The 14,269-nt window shown below is 35.1% G+C and overlaps 1 protein-coding gene across 1 annotated transcript in view; it reads left to right on the top strand.

The window, feature by feature from the left end:
* Window positions 1-13,603, top strand: part of GNAI1 (G protein subunit alpha i1) — a 32,812-nt gene extending 19,209 nt beyond the window's left edge. The window contains exons 4-8 of the mRNA XM_085083679.1: window positions 4,279-4,436; window positions 5,964-6,092; window positions 9,115-9,244; window positions 10,464-10,617; window positions 11,476-13,603. Coding sequence (XP_084939805.1) covers window positions 4,279-4,436; window positions 5,964-6,092; window positions 9,115-9,244; window positions 10,464-10,617; window positions 11,476-11,666 — 762 coding nt within the window. The 3' untranslated portion in view covers window positions 11,667-13,603. The remainder of the gene's footprint in view (window positions 1-4,278; window positions 4,437-5,963; window positions 6,093-9,114; window positions 9,245-10,463; window positions 10,618-11,475) is intronic.
* Window positions 13,604-14,269: the final 666 nt, after the last annotated feature.

The following is a 14,269-nucleotide window of genomic DNA, read 5'->3' as shown; positions in this document are numbered from 1 at the left end:
ACTAAATGCCTTTAGTCTTTACATAGTAAGGTGACCTGTGGAACACTGGGTTGATTCACAAAAACTATTGGGTTTAGGTTCTATTTTCTGAATTCTGTGTAAATTTGGAGAGCTAAACATGTGAGTCTTGTCATGTCCACGGTCATGTCTCTATTTGTATGGACTTGTGGGCTGTTAGTTAGGTCATTTAGGTTAGACATCTTCAGATTCCTTAAAAAACACAGCTTAAATAGGGAGGCATCTAGCTACTTCTAGACTGTACTGTCTGCACTTCTCTATTAGGTCATAGGAACAGCACTGCCTGAAACATTGCCAGCCTCTGAGCTGGATCCTGTTTCATACTGTTTTCCAGTGCTGAGGACTTCATTTTACTTGTAGCAGAGACATGGGCATGGATCTGCTGCTGGGATCCCATTTTTTCATGATACCAATCTTGAGATTTTTCCCAAGAAATGAGGCCTTTTCCTAAGCTTTTCTTCACCTTTTCCATCTTGTTTCATTTAATGTCTCACATGCAAGCCTCTGAGTTTATTTTGCATTCCACCTATTGGTATCTCCAGTCCTAGCCCTATGCTTTTACCTGTTGTGACCCTGATTACATCCACATTTGGTCAGGCTTGGAATATCTGTAAAATGCTCAACTTAAGCAATTTTGCTTGTCCTCACATTACAGGACAGTATACAGTCTGTGCTGCAGTGCTGAAATTGATCCCCAAAGTTGTTATTCTGAGTAGCAGTTAAACTTGGTTCTGGATGTATGCTTTTATCTCCTTCCCACAGAAATCAATGTCACAGTGCGGAATGCTCACCAGTAATGGTTTTGAAGCAGGAGTTTGCTGCATTGTGGCAGTCTCACAGTAAAGGTAGAGAAGGGGTTTTGCTGTTCATGTATTGAAAAAAATATGTGAGGTAGTCAGAGAGATATTTTGTCATATGTTCTTTCCATCACTTTAAGGTGAAATTAGAGTTTGGAAGGAGAGGAAGGCCTTTAAAAATAACAGTATATAGATTCTTCATTCTTGACAGTCTTGTGTTCAAGATTTCATTGGTTGCTTGAAAAGCAACTTATAAATGTTAGAGAGTATTCATTCAGTAACCCTGTGAAATGCAGTCTGTATGGTTGTCATAAGGAACACATTCATAAGATGTATGGTGAGTCATAAAGTTGTATCTGAAGTTTAAATCTAATTGACGGCCAATTATAGCCATTATTTTATGTAGATATGTTAATTATACCTGATGTCTCTTCAGTTGTAAGCATAACTAGTAGAAGCTTCAATTTCATTGGTTATTCCTCTCTACATTTGCTCTCGTGTTTCCTGTGGTCTGCCCTTAAGAACAAAGTTTTGCAGAACTCCGACAGTGTTTCACTGCTTGTTAGTTCAGTGTTTGTGCAGTCCTCTCTGGAGTCTGGCAGTTAATGTTGGAGAGGCAGATGGTAGACTTAGTTACTAAATGCGTAGTAAGAGAAAATGGATGAGGAGTAAATTTAGGTGTTAGCAGATAAAATGACTAACAAGAAGATTTTGAGGGCTATGTTAAATATGATGTCAATTTTTAGTCATCTGAGTTTCTCAAATTGAGAGAGCTATATAAATGATGAGGCAAACTTCTGGCAGGAATAATCTTAAAATAGCTGTCCATCCCTTTGCACTTAGTCAGGTTTTGGTAACCAAATTCTCTTTTTTTCAGAGCAACATTGCTATGGAACACTAGCAGTAGATTTTAGTACTAGCATGTTTATACCTCAATTATTTTCAAATTTATTTTGTTTTAATTTTACTGTCTTTTGGGGGGAGGGGAAGCTCAAAATTGTGTCTCCTGCTGCAGACTGTTACATTCAGATTATTCTCCTTAAATTTCTGAAGTGACTTCCTGAGAGTTTTACTCTAAATGGGGTAGGTTTCTTTGAAAATCACGTACTCTTATTTCTGTCATAAGACTAATGGTAAAGCAGCGACTTGACCATTCTCTTTTTTCAACTTGTTGAATCAAGGGAGCACAGATAACACCAGCAGCTGACCAGTAATGGTCAGTTGTAAGTCTGGTCTGTCTTCTTTTGTGCTGCAGGACAGTTTAGGTAGAAACTGTGTTTTGAGAGGCATTTAGTGAATGTGCTTCAAAGGTCTGTGGACCACTTTCTGAATGGGAGATTTGTTCTAGTCAGAGAGATGGTTAAATCAGTTTTTTTACATAACCTCATGCATGAAATCTGATTAAAAAGAGTGACACCTGTAGAGGAAGCTGCCCCATTTCAGTGTACCTAAAAGAAGGTATCTAACGTTGATTAATAATGAAAATAGGACTTGATCATTGCCTCGCTTGTGGTGTCTGTGGTAGTTGCCATCTTTAGCAAAAGGAAGACCGGGTAACAGAGGCCATTTTCTATTTTAATGTTTGGCCTTTTAAAAAGCTAAAAGCACTTCTCTTATTCTTCGCTTTCCCTGCCCCCCTGTTTGAGAGCATGTGGAGATACATGAAAGTCAGACCATCTTAGGTATAAAATGCCATCATCTTTTGTGACAAAACTGACTGTCGGTTTCTAAGCTGTTTCTATCATGTATCTTAATGTATTGTCTCTTCCTAAGTGTTTGATGCTTTTGTGAGTTGTAGGTCCTTGCATTTGCATCCACAATCAATATTCAAGACCAGAATTGTTCAGGTTTCTTTTATGCAGGCATAGTGCTCAAATTAAAGTCCCTGAGATATGGTTATCCAACCCTTTGATCTTTACCACTCTGGGTTTTATGTGTAATTATTAGCGCAATCCATTCAATTTTTATTATTTGTCCACAATTTGTCCTGTGTATGTATAGTAATCAGTATTTTTGTTGGACAAATATTCTTTTAGTTTTCTACCTTTCACTTTCAACTCTACATCAGATACCTGTTCTTCATATCTGTACCTACAAATGCATATATATATTTAAATCTCTTCAAGTTTGCCTTGAGTTCACTGGACTGTGAGCCTTTTGTTTTCAGCCTCTGAAGCTCAGTGTTCAATCCATTTGTAAACAATTTCCCTGTTAGCTTACACAATCTTTGATTATTTAAGTCTGCAGTGGACAGTATCTTCAGAACAATCACTACTTTCTGTGCTTATCCTGAAAATGTTCTTTTTTTCCCCTGCTTAGTGTTTGAACAGCAAAGTGACAGATTCTTCTACAGATTTGCATGTGTCTTCACATACTGTTTTGTGGGAATAGCCTTACATGTTGCTTTTTTAAATCCTCCTCTTTCTCGAAATACTTTCACTTCCCAACTAAGTCTCGCTTTTCTCATTCCTCCTTTCCAGGTTCATTGTTCTTTCTTTTAATTACTGGACAAACAGTACATGCTGTGGGTAGTAGTTACAAGCTGATTTTTCTGGTTGACATACCTTGGCATTGGATCATACTCTGCTAATAACCAAGGTCAAGCAGCTACCCACAGGAGAGTACTAATGTGGATCTTCCCTGTACCAATCTGTGTCTTTTTTCCAGTGCCTTGCATATCTAACATTAAGTTTCCTTGCTCAGTAGAAATTGGATGTCACTGATCCACTGGTCGAATTCTGTTAAAGGGGAATGGTGGCTTTACATCCTGTACTCCCATTAGCCTCACTTTTAAAGCCAGTTATTATATATAGTTTTAAAATCCAGCATTTGCTCTTAAAAATCTTGATGTTTGCTTGATATTGCATTACCAAGAAAACCTGGTCTCTGCAGAATAATTAAGGCAATGAATATTTGTAGCTGATTTATCTGGAAATGTTCTAGGAAGCGTTTTTCTAATTCCTGATGCATGATCTGGGAAGAAGTGATTATTGTTCATTTTCAAAGTTGTATAGTTAATTAAAATGAAATAATTAATGTGTTTCATTCAGTTATTCAATATACATTTGCATTTCTGAAGGGTCTAGTCTGTATTGTAACCATTTTATCCAATATGTGGTATTTTATGAGCAAATATGGTTAACTTTAGGTTTGAGCACAAAATATTTTACTACTCCTGTGTATAAAAACTTAGCTCAAGTTATAAACAGATGAGGAGAAACTTTGTCAGCTAATGAGAAATTTGGTTTGCTAGTCTTTTTCTGTTGTTGAAAAATGTGGGAATTTATATCCAATACAGAACACTAAAATTATTTGTTTTCTTTCACCTTTTTTTTTTTTTTGTTTGGTTATGTTCACATTTACCAGGTTTAGCAAATTATTTGCCAAATGTAGTTCTTAGGTGATATTACTTCTGTTGTGTTACTCAATATTTCTCTCTGCACTTTGTGTTTACATCCTAAAGGATGATGCTCGTCAGCTGTTTGTGTTGGCTGGAGCAGCAGAAGAAGGATTTATGACTTCAGAGCTTGCTGGAGTTATCAAGAGACTGTGGAAAGACAGTGGAGTCCAAGCTTGTTTCAACAGATCTCGAGAATACCAGCTCAATGACTCTGCTGCCTAGTAAGTACAGTGTGACAGACAAGATTCTCTTTGCCTTCTAAGCAGTAGCTAAAGCAGTATAAAGTGTCATCTTTTGACAAATTCTGTTCCCACGCAGATGGAAACCATAGAAGTATCTGGACAAAGATAGTGTCTGCTTGGGTCAAAATGCTGCAACAAAGCTTTGAGGTTGGAAAGGAAGAGGTGTGGTGTAATTATGAACTTGTCACATTCTGACCACATATTTCACTCTCTTAAAGAAGAAAAAAATTGCTTTAAGGTGCTTTAATAGCATTTCTATTACAAAAGCACAACTAAAGTACGCTTTCATTATCTGAGCATGTCCAAAAATACAGTGACATTATCTGTATCTGTATTACCAAGGATACTACTTTCATGTTCATAATGAAGTTTTTCCTATTTCAACATTGCTGTGTTTTCATTCTTAATTAATGGTCTCTATTGGAAATGTGTTCAGCCAAAAAAACAATTAGAATGTATCTTTTATGCTGGGGCACATCAGTAAGAAAATAAAATATTAAGGAACTAGGAAGGCAAAAATAAGATGGTGTGGCAGCAAGTAATAGTAAGTCAGTGAAGGAAGAGTCCACTGGGGAAGATATAAGGTGGTGAAGAATGGCAATAGCAGTGATACTGCCTTGTAGTGCAATTTTTTTAAGCTTTATGATCCTGAAGTATTTTGTAGTGCATAAAGTTGTTTCTCACTTGTATAAACTTTCTTCTATATGGAGCACTTCATTTTATGATTCACATACTCTCCTGTGGTAATGTCCTGTGTTCTGTTTTGTTGTTTTAGACAACAAAAGTTGTCTAAAAGTCTGCCTCAAGTTTCGTAAGAAAACTGTTCTTCTAGCCATATAAATGTATCTGTAAAATTGTTAACTTCTTGTTACACAGGAAATAAAACATAATGCCTTCCCTATTTACTATGGGAAAAATACAAGTAAGAGCTGTATGATTTTTATAAATACTGGACTTGGCCAACATTGCAAGAATTTTGGCAATGAAAAACATGCTAGTTGTAAAAAATATGTGCAATTAGAAATTCTCAATAGAAAGTTAATTGTTATGTATTAGGCATTTTCTTAGACACATTAAGTCTGGCCAAAACACTAAGTTATTCTTTCCATATCAATTATCAAATAGAGATATTTTGGATTTGCTTTATGGCTCAAAGTAACCTTTGGCTCAGTAGGTTACAAAGATTAAGATGTTCTCTAATTAGTGCAAATAACATTGAGGTATATGGAACCATGTTTGTATTTCAGGATTTCTAAAGAGGAATTCTTTGTAGTAGAATAAATTGCATCCTTTCATCTAGGATGTAGTGTCGTTGTGTCTCTAAAGCTAATTTCGAAAAAACATGGAAATTTGAGTGGAATACTGTGTCTTTTGTGTCTAAGAAAAAACTATTTTGTAAAATTCAAGCACAATGTAATGAATAGACCTAGTGCTTCTATAATTCTCTGTAATTATTTTGTTGCTGTTTTATGAATAACTGAAAGCGGTGTTTATTTTTACCTTTAGTTACTTGAATGACTTGGACAGGATAGCACAAACCAGCTACATTCCAACTCAACAGGATGTTCTCAGGACTAGAGTGAAAACTACAGGAATAGTGGAAACTCACTTTACTTTCAAAGATCTTCATTTTAAGTATGTAAATCATGCTGCATGCTCATATGTCCATTAAGGTTCCTGTAAAATTATAGAATATGTCATTCAATGGTGTAATTTAACAAATTTGTCTAATCACAAGTTTGGTTATCTCCCCCCTACCCCCATTTCTTATAGGAAAAAAAAGAAAAAATTCTCATGCTTGACTCAATTTTCTGGAGGCACGTGAGAGTTGTTGGAGCTCCACTAAATGTTTTAGTTTTATTGAAAATGTTTTTTAGGATACTTTTAATATAAATTAAATCTCAAAAGAAAATACTGCATTTTTTGCCTTGTTAAATAGCTGTTTTATTGGATTCTTGGTTTAAATTCTGCTGAAGAACTGGAGGCTTATAAAAGTCTGCTGGTGTTGTATGGAGGAATAAATCAATTTTCCTGAAGAGCTGAATTAAGAGAATTTTAGAGATGAAAGAATGTAACTTACATTTTCTGTGGTGCGGGATTTATAAAAAAATGTTAATATTCTGAGCATGTAATTTTATATCCAAAGACATAGAATTGCAGAATGGGTTGTGTTGGAAGGGACCTTAAATATCATCTCGTTCTAACCCCCCTGCGGTGTACAGGGACACCTTCCCCTAGACCAGTTTGCTCAAAGCCCCATCCAACCTGGCCTTGAACACTTCCAGGGATGGGGCATCCATAACTTCCCTGGATAACTTGTTCCAGTGCCTCACCACCCTCACAGTAAAGGATTTCTTCCTGATATCTAATCTAAACCTATTCTCTTTCACTTTGATGTCGTTCCCCCTTGCCCTCTCACACCGTGCTCTTGTAAAAAGTGTGCCCTGATCCACATGCAGCATTCAAGATGAAAACACTAGATAGTGTTAACCTTCAGAGTACACTACCTCCTACTGATGAGGAAGAATGAGAAGAAAACTCAGTAAAACACATTAAATATACATTTAGATTATGCAGAAATTGTTGTCAGCATGTATGTATTATATATTTGCTTAGTACCTTCATGGAAAATATTTTTTCTCATGGAAATACACAGCAAGTACTGATGTTAACATGGTTGCTTCAGGACCATCAGTACTGTGGAAATCTGTTTTGTTTCCTTGTTTTAGGTTTTAAGAATACCAAGTTTGTTTTAATCCACAAAAGAATAGCTGATAAATGGTAATGAATCTCTTGCCAACCTAAGGATAGTAGTCCTTAGCCAAGCTTCAAGAGAGGACTTCAGTATTCTCAGCAGCTCTCCATCTTCTCACTTTTAATGTTTCTTGTTCCCTGTTGTTGGTGGCTCCAGTCTGTACTGTTTATTGGGGCTTATAAGGATCATATGATTATGCTTCTATAAAATGTGTCTTTGAGCCAGGCCTGTGGAATTATTTAGCTGTAATGTTGTATATTCAAACACCTGTACCTGTGCCTTAGGCAATAGGCTTAATGAGTTATTGGGATGGCTTGAAGTACACTCTTACATAACACTTGAAAGAACTTCTAAGATGAACCGAAGGCATGAAAGGCTCCATTATACAAAGACAAGGGTACATAAGTATGACTAGCTGCACAGGATCAATTTCTTTCATTATCTCATCTTTCCTGTTCTGCTGTGTGTGTTTAGATTCTTTCCAGCTGAGCCTCAATTCAACCTTCTCTGTATAGTGCTTAGCATACCTTTGATTATTGATTCAATCCAAAATGCAAATAGCAAGTAATCTTCATCCTGTTTCTATAGACTAGTCCAAAAGTTGAGTCTGATTATTTACTACTTTCGTGTTCAAAGAACACTTTTTTAATACAAGTGTTAAATCCTTTGAAAATTCAGGTCTCAGTATAAAGTTATGAAGCATGGCATTAGAATTGACAGAAGGAATTATTAAAATTTAAGGGATTAATTATTAAGGTATACAAGTAAAAATATTTTCTGTGGGTACAGCCATTGCTAATAATTTGAGAACTAAGGAGGAGTAATAAGTGGCTGGCTTGCATTTGTATAGGGTGATATCCAAAGACTTCCCTTCAAGGATACTTCTGAAGGTAAGGAACACCTCTAAGGCATCCCTTTTTCAGCAGGAATAATCTTTGAAGTGTTTTTAACATGGCATTACCTCAAAGTAGAAGGCTAAAAGGGCAGTGAGCATTGTCACTTATATGGTTTTTGCCCAAGTAGAAGACCTTGTCAGAGGTTACAGAGTTTCTGACAGTTTTTGATGAGAAAGCAAAGCATCTTTCTTTTCCTTCTAATTTGTTTTGTTCTCTACTTACTTTTACTGTGTTTTTTTCAAATTAAAATCCAGCAACTTGGAACACTTGACGATATCTAAAAATAACAACTGTAATTGAATGCCTTCAAGTGCAATTTACCGTGTTTGTGTAGTTGACTAACATTAAATCAGTGGGGTTTTTTACCTGCTCTACCCTTGAAATCTTACAATTTATGGAAAACAGGAAAGGGGGATAATAAAAAATACAAATCAACTTCAGTAAGTGTAATATATGAGACTGAATTGTATTTCCAAAAATTTCATTTATTAGAGGGAAAAATGAGGGTTGTTTTTACTATGAAATGCTTACTTTGTCTTTTAAGATAATTTCTTTAAAAGAAATCCTATTTAAACATGGCCAGTTGAAGAACAGATTTAAGTTGTAATTTGATTTAGAGGAGAGAGGAGCTAAAACTCACCGGGACTGAGAGTCCACATTGTTGATCAGTATCTTTTATTATTTTAGACATTTTAGTAAATCTGACTATATTTTTATTTTATACAGATTATAATTAACTTTGTTAATGAGATACAATATTGTAAATAATTTTGTTTAGCTTTTATCTCATATTTTCTCATGTTCTCTATATAGGAAGGCTTTTAAGGCTTTATTAAAATTGAAGTTTATACTGAGAAAAAGTAGTAATTAATGTTACCTTTTTTGCCGCCTTTGTAAGATACTGTGCTCAGACTTACACAGCTGATACTCTCAGATTTTATTGGTTGACATTCAGAAAGCTGGAAATTCCAAAGTTCATTCCCTGCTTTGTACTTCTGTTTTGCAGAATGTTTGATGTTGGAGGCCAAAGATCAGAGCGGAAGAAGTGGATTCATTGTTTTGAGGGTGTTACAGCAATTATTTTTTGTGTGGCACTAAGTGATTATGACTTGGTGTTGGCTGAAGATGAGGAAATGGCAAGTACCATAATGTTTGAAAGGGGAATAGTTGTTGGACAGAAGCTAAGTTTGGAAGGAAAGCTATAAATAGGTCTTCTGAAGCATTTCTGCTTTTTTAGATGTGTGGGGTTTGTGCAAAAGGTCTCAGTGAAATGACTGAAATGGTGATAGAATCCATGCTTTTGGGTTCCAAAGTTTTTCCTCATATTTTGAGAAGGAATACTAAGACACAAGGATTCTTTTAGCTATACTTTTCATGTTTTAAAGGAAGCATAAATTAATGAGGATACGTTGTCAGTAATATGCATTTCAGTGTCTTTATGGATGCTAGAAGTACCTAGTAAGAAATTTTTGACTTACCTGTATCTGCTTTACCGCATTTTGTTTTCCTTTCCTTCCTTAGTCTTCAGTTTTTGTTTTTTCTAACTGTGTTTCTCCAATCTCTTGTCTTAGTTGCAGAAATGTTTCTCTTCTTTTTCCTTTCCAACACCCTCGGCTCCTTTCTCCTCTTTCAAGAGTTTACTCCTTCCGTGTCACTGTGCACAGGGTGCATTTTACTATCTTGAGTGGTCTGAAGTGATGCTTACCTCTTGTATGTGAATCATTAACAGACTTTTGTGCTCTTCCTTGTGTTCTGCAACTTTCTATAAAATATAATTTGGGGAGGAAAGAGAAATAAGAAAACCTTTCAAGTCAAATATAGTCAAAGAAGGTCATAGCTAGCATCCTGCTACTTAAATGACTGGAACTTGGCCAAAGTACTTACAGACAGAAAGGATAATTTTTCTACAAAGTTAAAAATTATGGTAAGAGTTAAAATACCTGCTTACTTGATTCTCTAGCTTTGTAGAACTTTTTTTCCTTATTCTGGGATATCAACTAGATGCAGAATTTATTTTCAATTTCCAGAAGATCTAATCAGTATTAAGAAAAATTTAGGTAACTCAGCAGATCTTGTAGAATATCTGTACTGCAAAATGTCAAAACATACTACAATTTCTGAAATACTAAAAACTTAAACCTGGAAATGAGATAAAGTAGTTGCTTAAACCCTGCTCTTAGAAGTGATCTTTGTGGTAGTCTTGGCTTCTCTGTATTTCCCTGTGGTAAAATGGGATTTTGTTTGCTAAAGACTTAGTTTGGTAACTGGTTCATTTGTAAGTAATCAAAAATATGTGTCCTGATTTTACTGCTGAAGTCTGATAAAATACAAAGTGATTTTTTTTTTCAATTACAGAATCGGATGCATGAGAGCATGAAATTGTTTGACAGTATCTGCAACAATAAATGGTTCACAGACACTTCTATTATTCTATTCCTGAACAAGAAAGATCTTTTTGAAGAAAAAATCAAAAGAAGTCCTCTCACTATTTGCTACCCTGAATATGCAGGTATTGGAAGGGTGTACAGATGTCAAGGAGTTTTTTTGTTAAAATACCTGGTTTTTGATGCACAAATCATGAGGAGTTGTATAACTCTAGGCATCTAAAATATTTGTAGTACATAAAGTTTAAGATGGGGGTTGTTTTGATGGATCACAAATAAAATAGTGCTCAAGTCTTTTTAACCAGGTGAAATAATGGTGTTCAGGCTCATATGTTTAGCCCATTCTTATTTCTGATGTTCTCCTACTTTTGTACTTAAATGTAAGTAGGAATTCCTGAGATCCATGAGAGTTTTTTGAACAGGGAGTGTACATGCATTTTGACTTGTGACTTATTCAGGAAATACATTGCAAAAGAGGATGAATTCATTTAAGAAGTCTTAGTATTTTTATATACATTTTTTTTTGTAATGTCAGACTACTGCATTGTACAGAAAATAGGATTTTGGAGGTAAAAAGCTTAGGAGAAATGTGCATGCCAAGTGCCTTTAATTGAGTATGGGTAAACCCCAAATATTTTAAAAACATAAAAATTGAAAGCATGTAACTTGAGTGAAGGAAACAAAATACCTGAATCTAGTAAAAATGATGGTTCATTATTGACATGTTCCTCTGGCACTGGAGTAAATGTAAAGACTATTCCTGCAGCTGGAACTGAATTGAGTGAGAAGTTTTTATTCTTACAAATGCATACAAAAGGTGTCCTTCCAAGGTTTTTTTAATGGTATCTTAAAGCAATGCCTGTGGAATTGCTCCTCCTAAGTTTGAGATTAACTGTTTCCAAAGAACCACTTCCTTCAAGATGGTGGGCATCTTGTTGTTCCTCTGTTGGAAACCTGCTTACTGAGCAATTTTCTTCTTCTAGGGTCAAACACTTACGAAGAAGCAGCTGCTTACATTCAGTGTCAATTTGAAGATCTGAACAAGAGAAAAGACACAAAGGAAATCTACACTCACTTCACGTGTGCCACAGACACAAAAAATGTGCAGTTTGTTTTTGATGCTGTAACTGATGTCATTATTAAAAATAACCTTAAAGACTGTGGCCTCTTCTGAGAACAGACAAAAGGTTGTTAAATGGTAAATCACATGTCTGAAAACAGGACTTAAACATTTGGAATATGCCGATGCTGTGTAAAACCTGCATAGATATACTTAATTCTCTTTTATTTTATTTTTAGGTTTGAAGATCGACTTCGCACAATTCTAATCTGATTCTTTTCAAGGTGAAAGAAGTACAAAATGCATTGTGCTGAATGATAGATCAGTACTGTACTTGCCTGTTTTAACAGCTTTATTTATGTTTGTCTTGTAAATTTAAGTAATTAGTTAACACTGAGATGTCAGTTGATTGTATGTAAACTTACAATTGTAGTAATGTATTTGTATAAACGTTGAACGGAATATTTTAGTAACTTGATGTCCTCTAAAACATTCCTCTAAAATTTCCATGTTTTATGAAGATACTCTTAGAGGAGACAGACCCTTTTTGCCTTTGGATTATTTAAACATCTTGTAAAATTAAATTTTCTTTTCATCTTAAGGGTGCATGCTGCCTTATTCTTTACTTTTGTTGGTAATACTGTATATGGCGCTAGCTTTTTTGATATTTAAATAGCCTCATACACCTTCTCAGACTTAAACACAACCAATAAAACTTGTTTTTTGCCTTAAGTTTTTAAAAAAATCTTTTTATAAATTTAAGATAAATGCAAAGGTTATTTAAAATTTAAATGAAATCCACAGTTTATGAAATTCGGGCTTGTAGTCTTTGCAGTGGAAATGTGGCAACACTGGGAAATTGATGTTTAAGGGTCAGCTATCACTGGAGCTGATGGAAATGCAAAAAGGAAGTTGTTAAAACTATTCGTATCGATAAAAAAAATTTGATGCTGTGGTCTTTACTCAGTGGAGCGCATGGAAAAATTACCTTTGGAGTTTTTTAAATAGATGGTTAGCAAAGGCTGGACTTCAGAATAATGTTTTTTCTGCTTACTTAAAACATAAATTCATGTTCTCCTTAATTTTTTTTTCTATGTTCTGGTAATAAAGCTAGTTGGATAGCTTAATAACATAGAAATATTGCATTCTCCCACAAGACAAGGCATGGGGCTTCACAGATTAAAGAAATTTCCTGTTGCATATAGCAAGAATCTTCAGAATTTTGGATAGGACATTTTAGGGACTTAGAAGTTTTGATTCTTTTATTTCCTCTATAATCTCACAGTTTCTTATAAGTTAAAGAGAATTTTCTTCTGGTTATGCTTTCATTATGTGATTTGCTATCTTAGGTACATATCATCCATTGCCTTAGGGATAGTGCCAAAACCAATTTTTTTAATACAGATTTTAAAAGGAATAAGATTCTAACTGTAAATAAGTTGATGGTTGTCTTAAATGTATGTTGTCACCTAGAAAACACAAACGTACCAAACCTGGAGATACAGTTTTCTATAATTGTTAAAATATTTCAGGCAGCTACAGTACACCATAAGTTCTTTGAGAAGTAAATAAGTCTTGGAGCCTGTGGCTATTTTTCTATATTATCTTAGCATTTATGTTCTTAGAAATGTTCAAAATATTGAAGTCATTATTCTGTTGTTTAATTTTTGATTGTGTATGTGTTTAAGTTAGGCCTCTGCTTGAGTAAAACTTACCTGCATTTCTCATTCTTTAATGCTTTTTCTGTTAGGTACAGAATTGCTGAATGCATTTAAAATGAAAGATTAGAAAGGAGATAACTTATTGCAGGAGGTTGTTAAATATATTGATACATTATGATCTCTTTCAGCAGTTATGCTAAGCAATCTGTATATCCTGGGCTGCTTTTAAATGTGCTTTACAGTTCTGGATATGATTTTAAGTCTCACTGAACTACTTTGTGGAATTGTATTTTCACCTACGTTCAAGTCGGTTTTTGTACTTAATGTAAAACAAAAATTGGGATTAATCAAATTAAATAAACCTAAATTTTGTGCCTTGCTTGAAAGAAATGTTTTTCATTAAATGTGCTGGTGGAACTCTTTTTGCATCCATTCTCTGGAGGTAACTAGGTAGAAAAAATGAGAAGATAAGAAGTAAAGAGTAAATTCAAAAACTCCATGCTAGAAGCATTTAATTATATTAATTAATTAATATTTTTCCGAACTCCACTTTTCCAAACACCTTCAGTTGGAAAATTTTTGGAATTTCGTAACTAGTGGTTTATGAAGTATTTATATCTTAACACAGGACAAAACTGTGAACTAATTTTGCTTGCTGGTTCACAGATAATCTTGTTTTTTCTGACCTGGTGGGGGGCCTGCAGGGATGTTTCCTTGTAGATGTGCTGCATTGCTTGATGAATCTGTGCAGAGATAAAGTTGTCAGCCTAGCCCACTTCTCTAGGAAAAGCTACAAGAGGACTTGTATGCAGTTGCGGTGGGAGCCACACAGTTTTCACTGCAGCTTCAATAAGGCTCCACTCCATCTCTGTTCCATCATGACCCTGCTTCTCTGTCAGAGCACTGCAGACAACAGAGGAAATGCTGCAGGTGCACCACTGTCTGAGGGGGAAAGACTTGGCCCTCAGCAGCCTGAGCTCCTTTCTCTTCCAGTTTCCCATTCCTCTCATTTCTTTGTGCAGTGTTCAGGCAAACTGCTTTCTCTAGCATTGCACA

This window comes from Lichenostomus cassidix, chromosome 1Aa (assembly GCF_008360975.1).
Source record: "Lichenostomus cassidix isolate B80296 chromosome 1Aa, HeHo_3.0, whole genome shotgun sequence".
NCBI classification, from domain to species: Eukaryota; Metazoa; Chordata; class Aves; order Passeriformes; family Meliphagidae; genus Lichenostomus; species Lichenostomus cassidix.
Note: the sequence above shows the minus strand (reverse complement) of the source record. Positions and strands in the feature narration are given on the sequence as shown.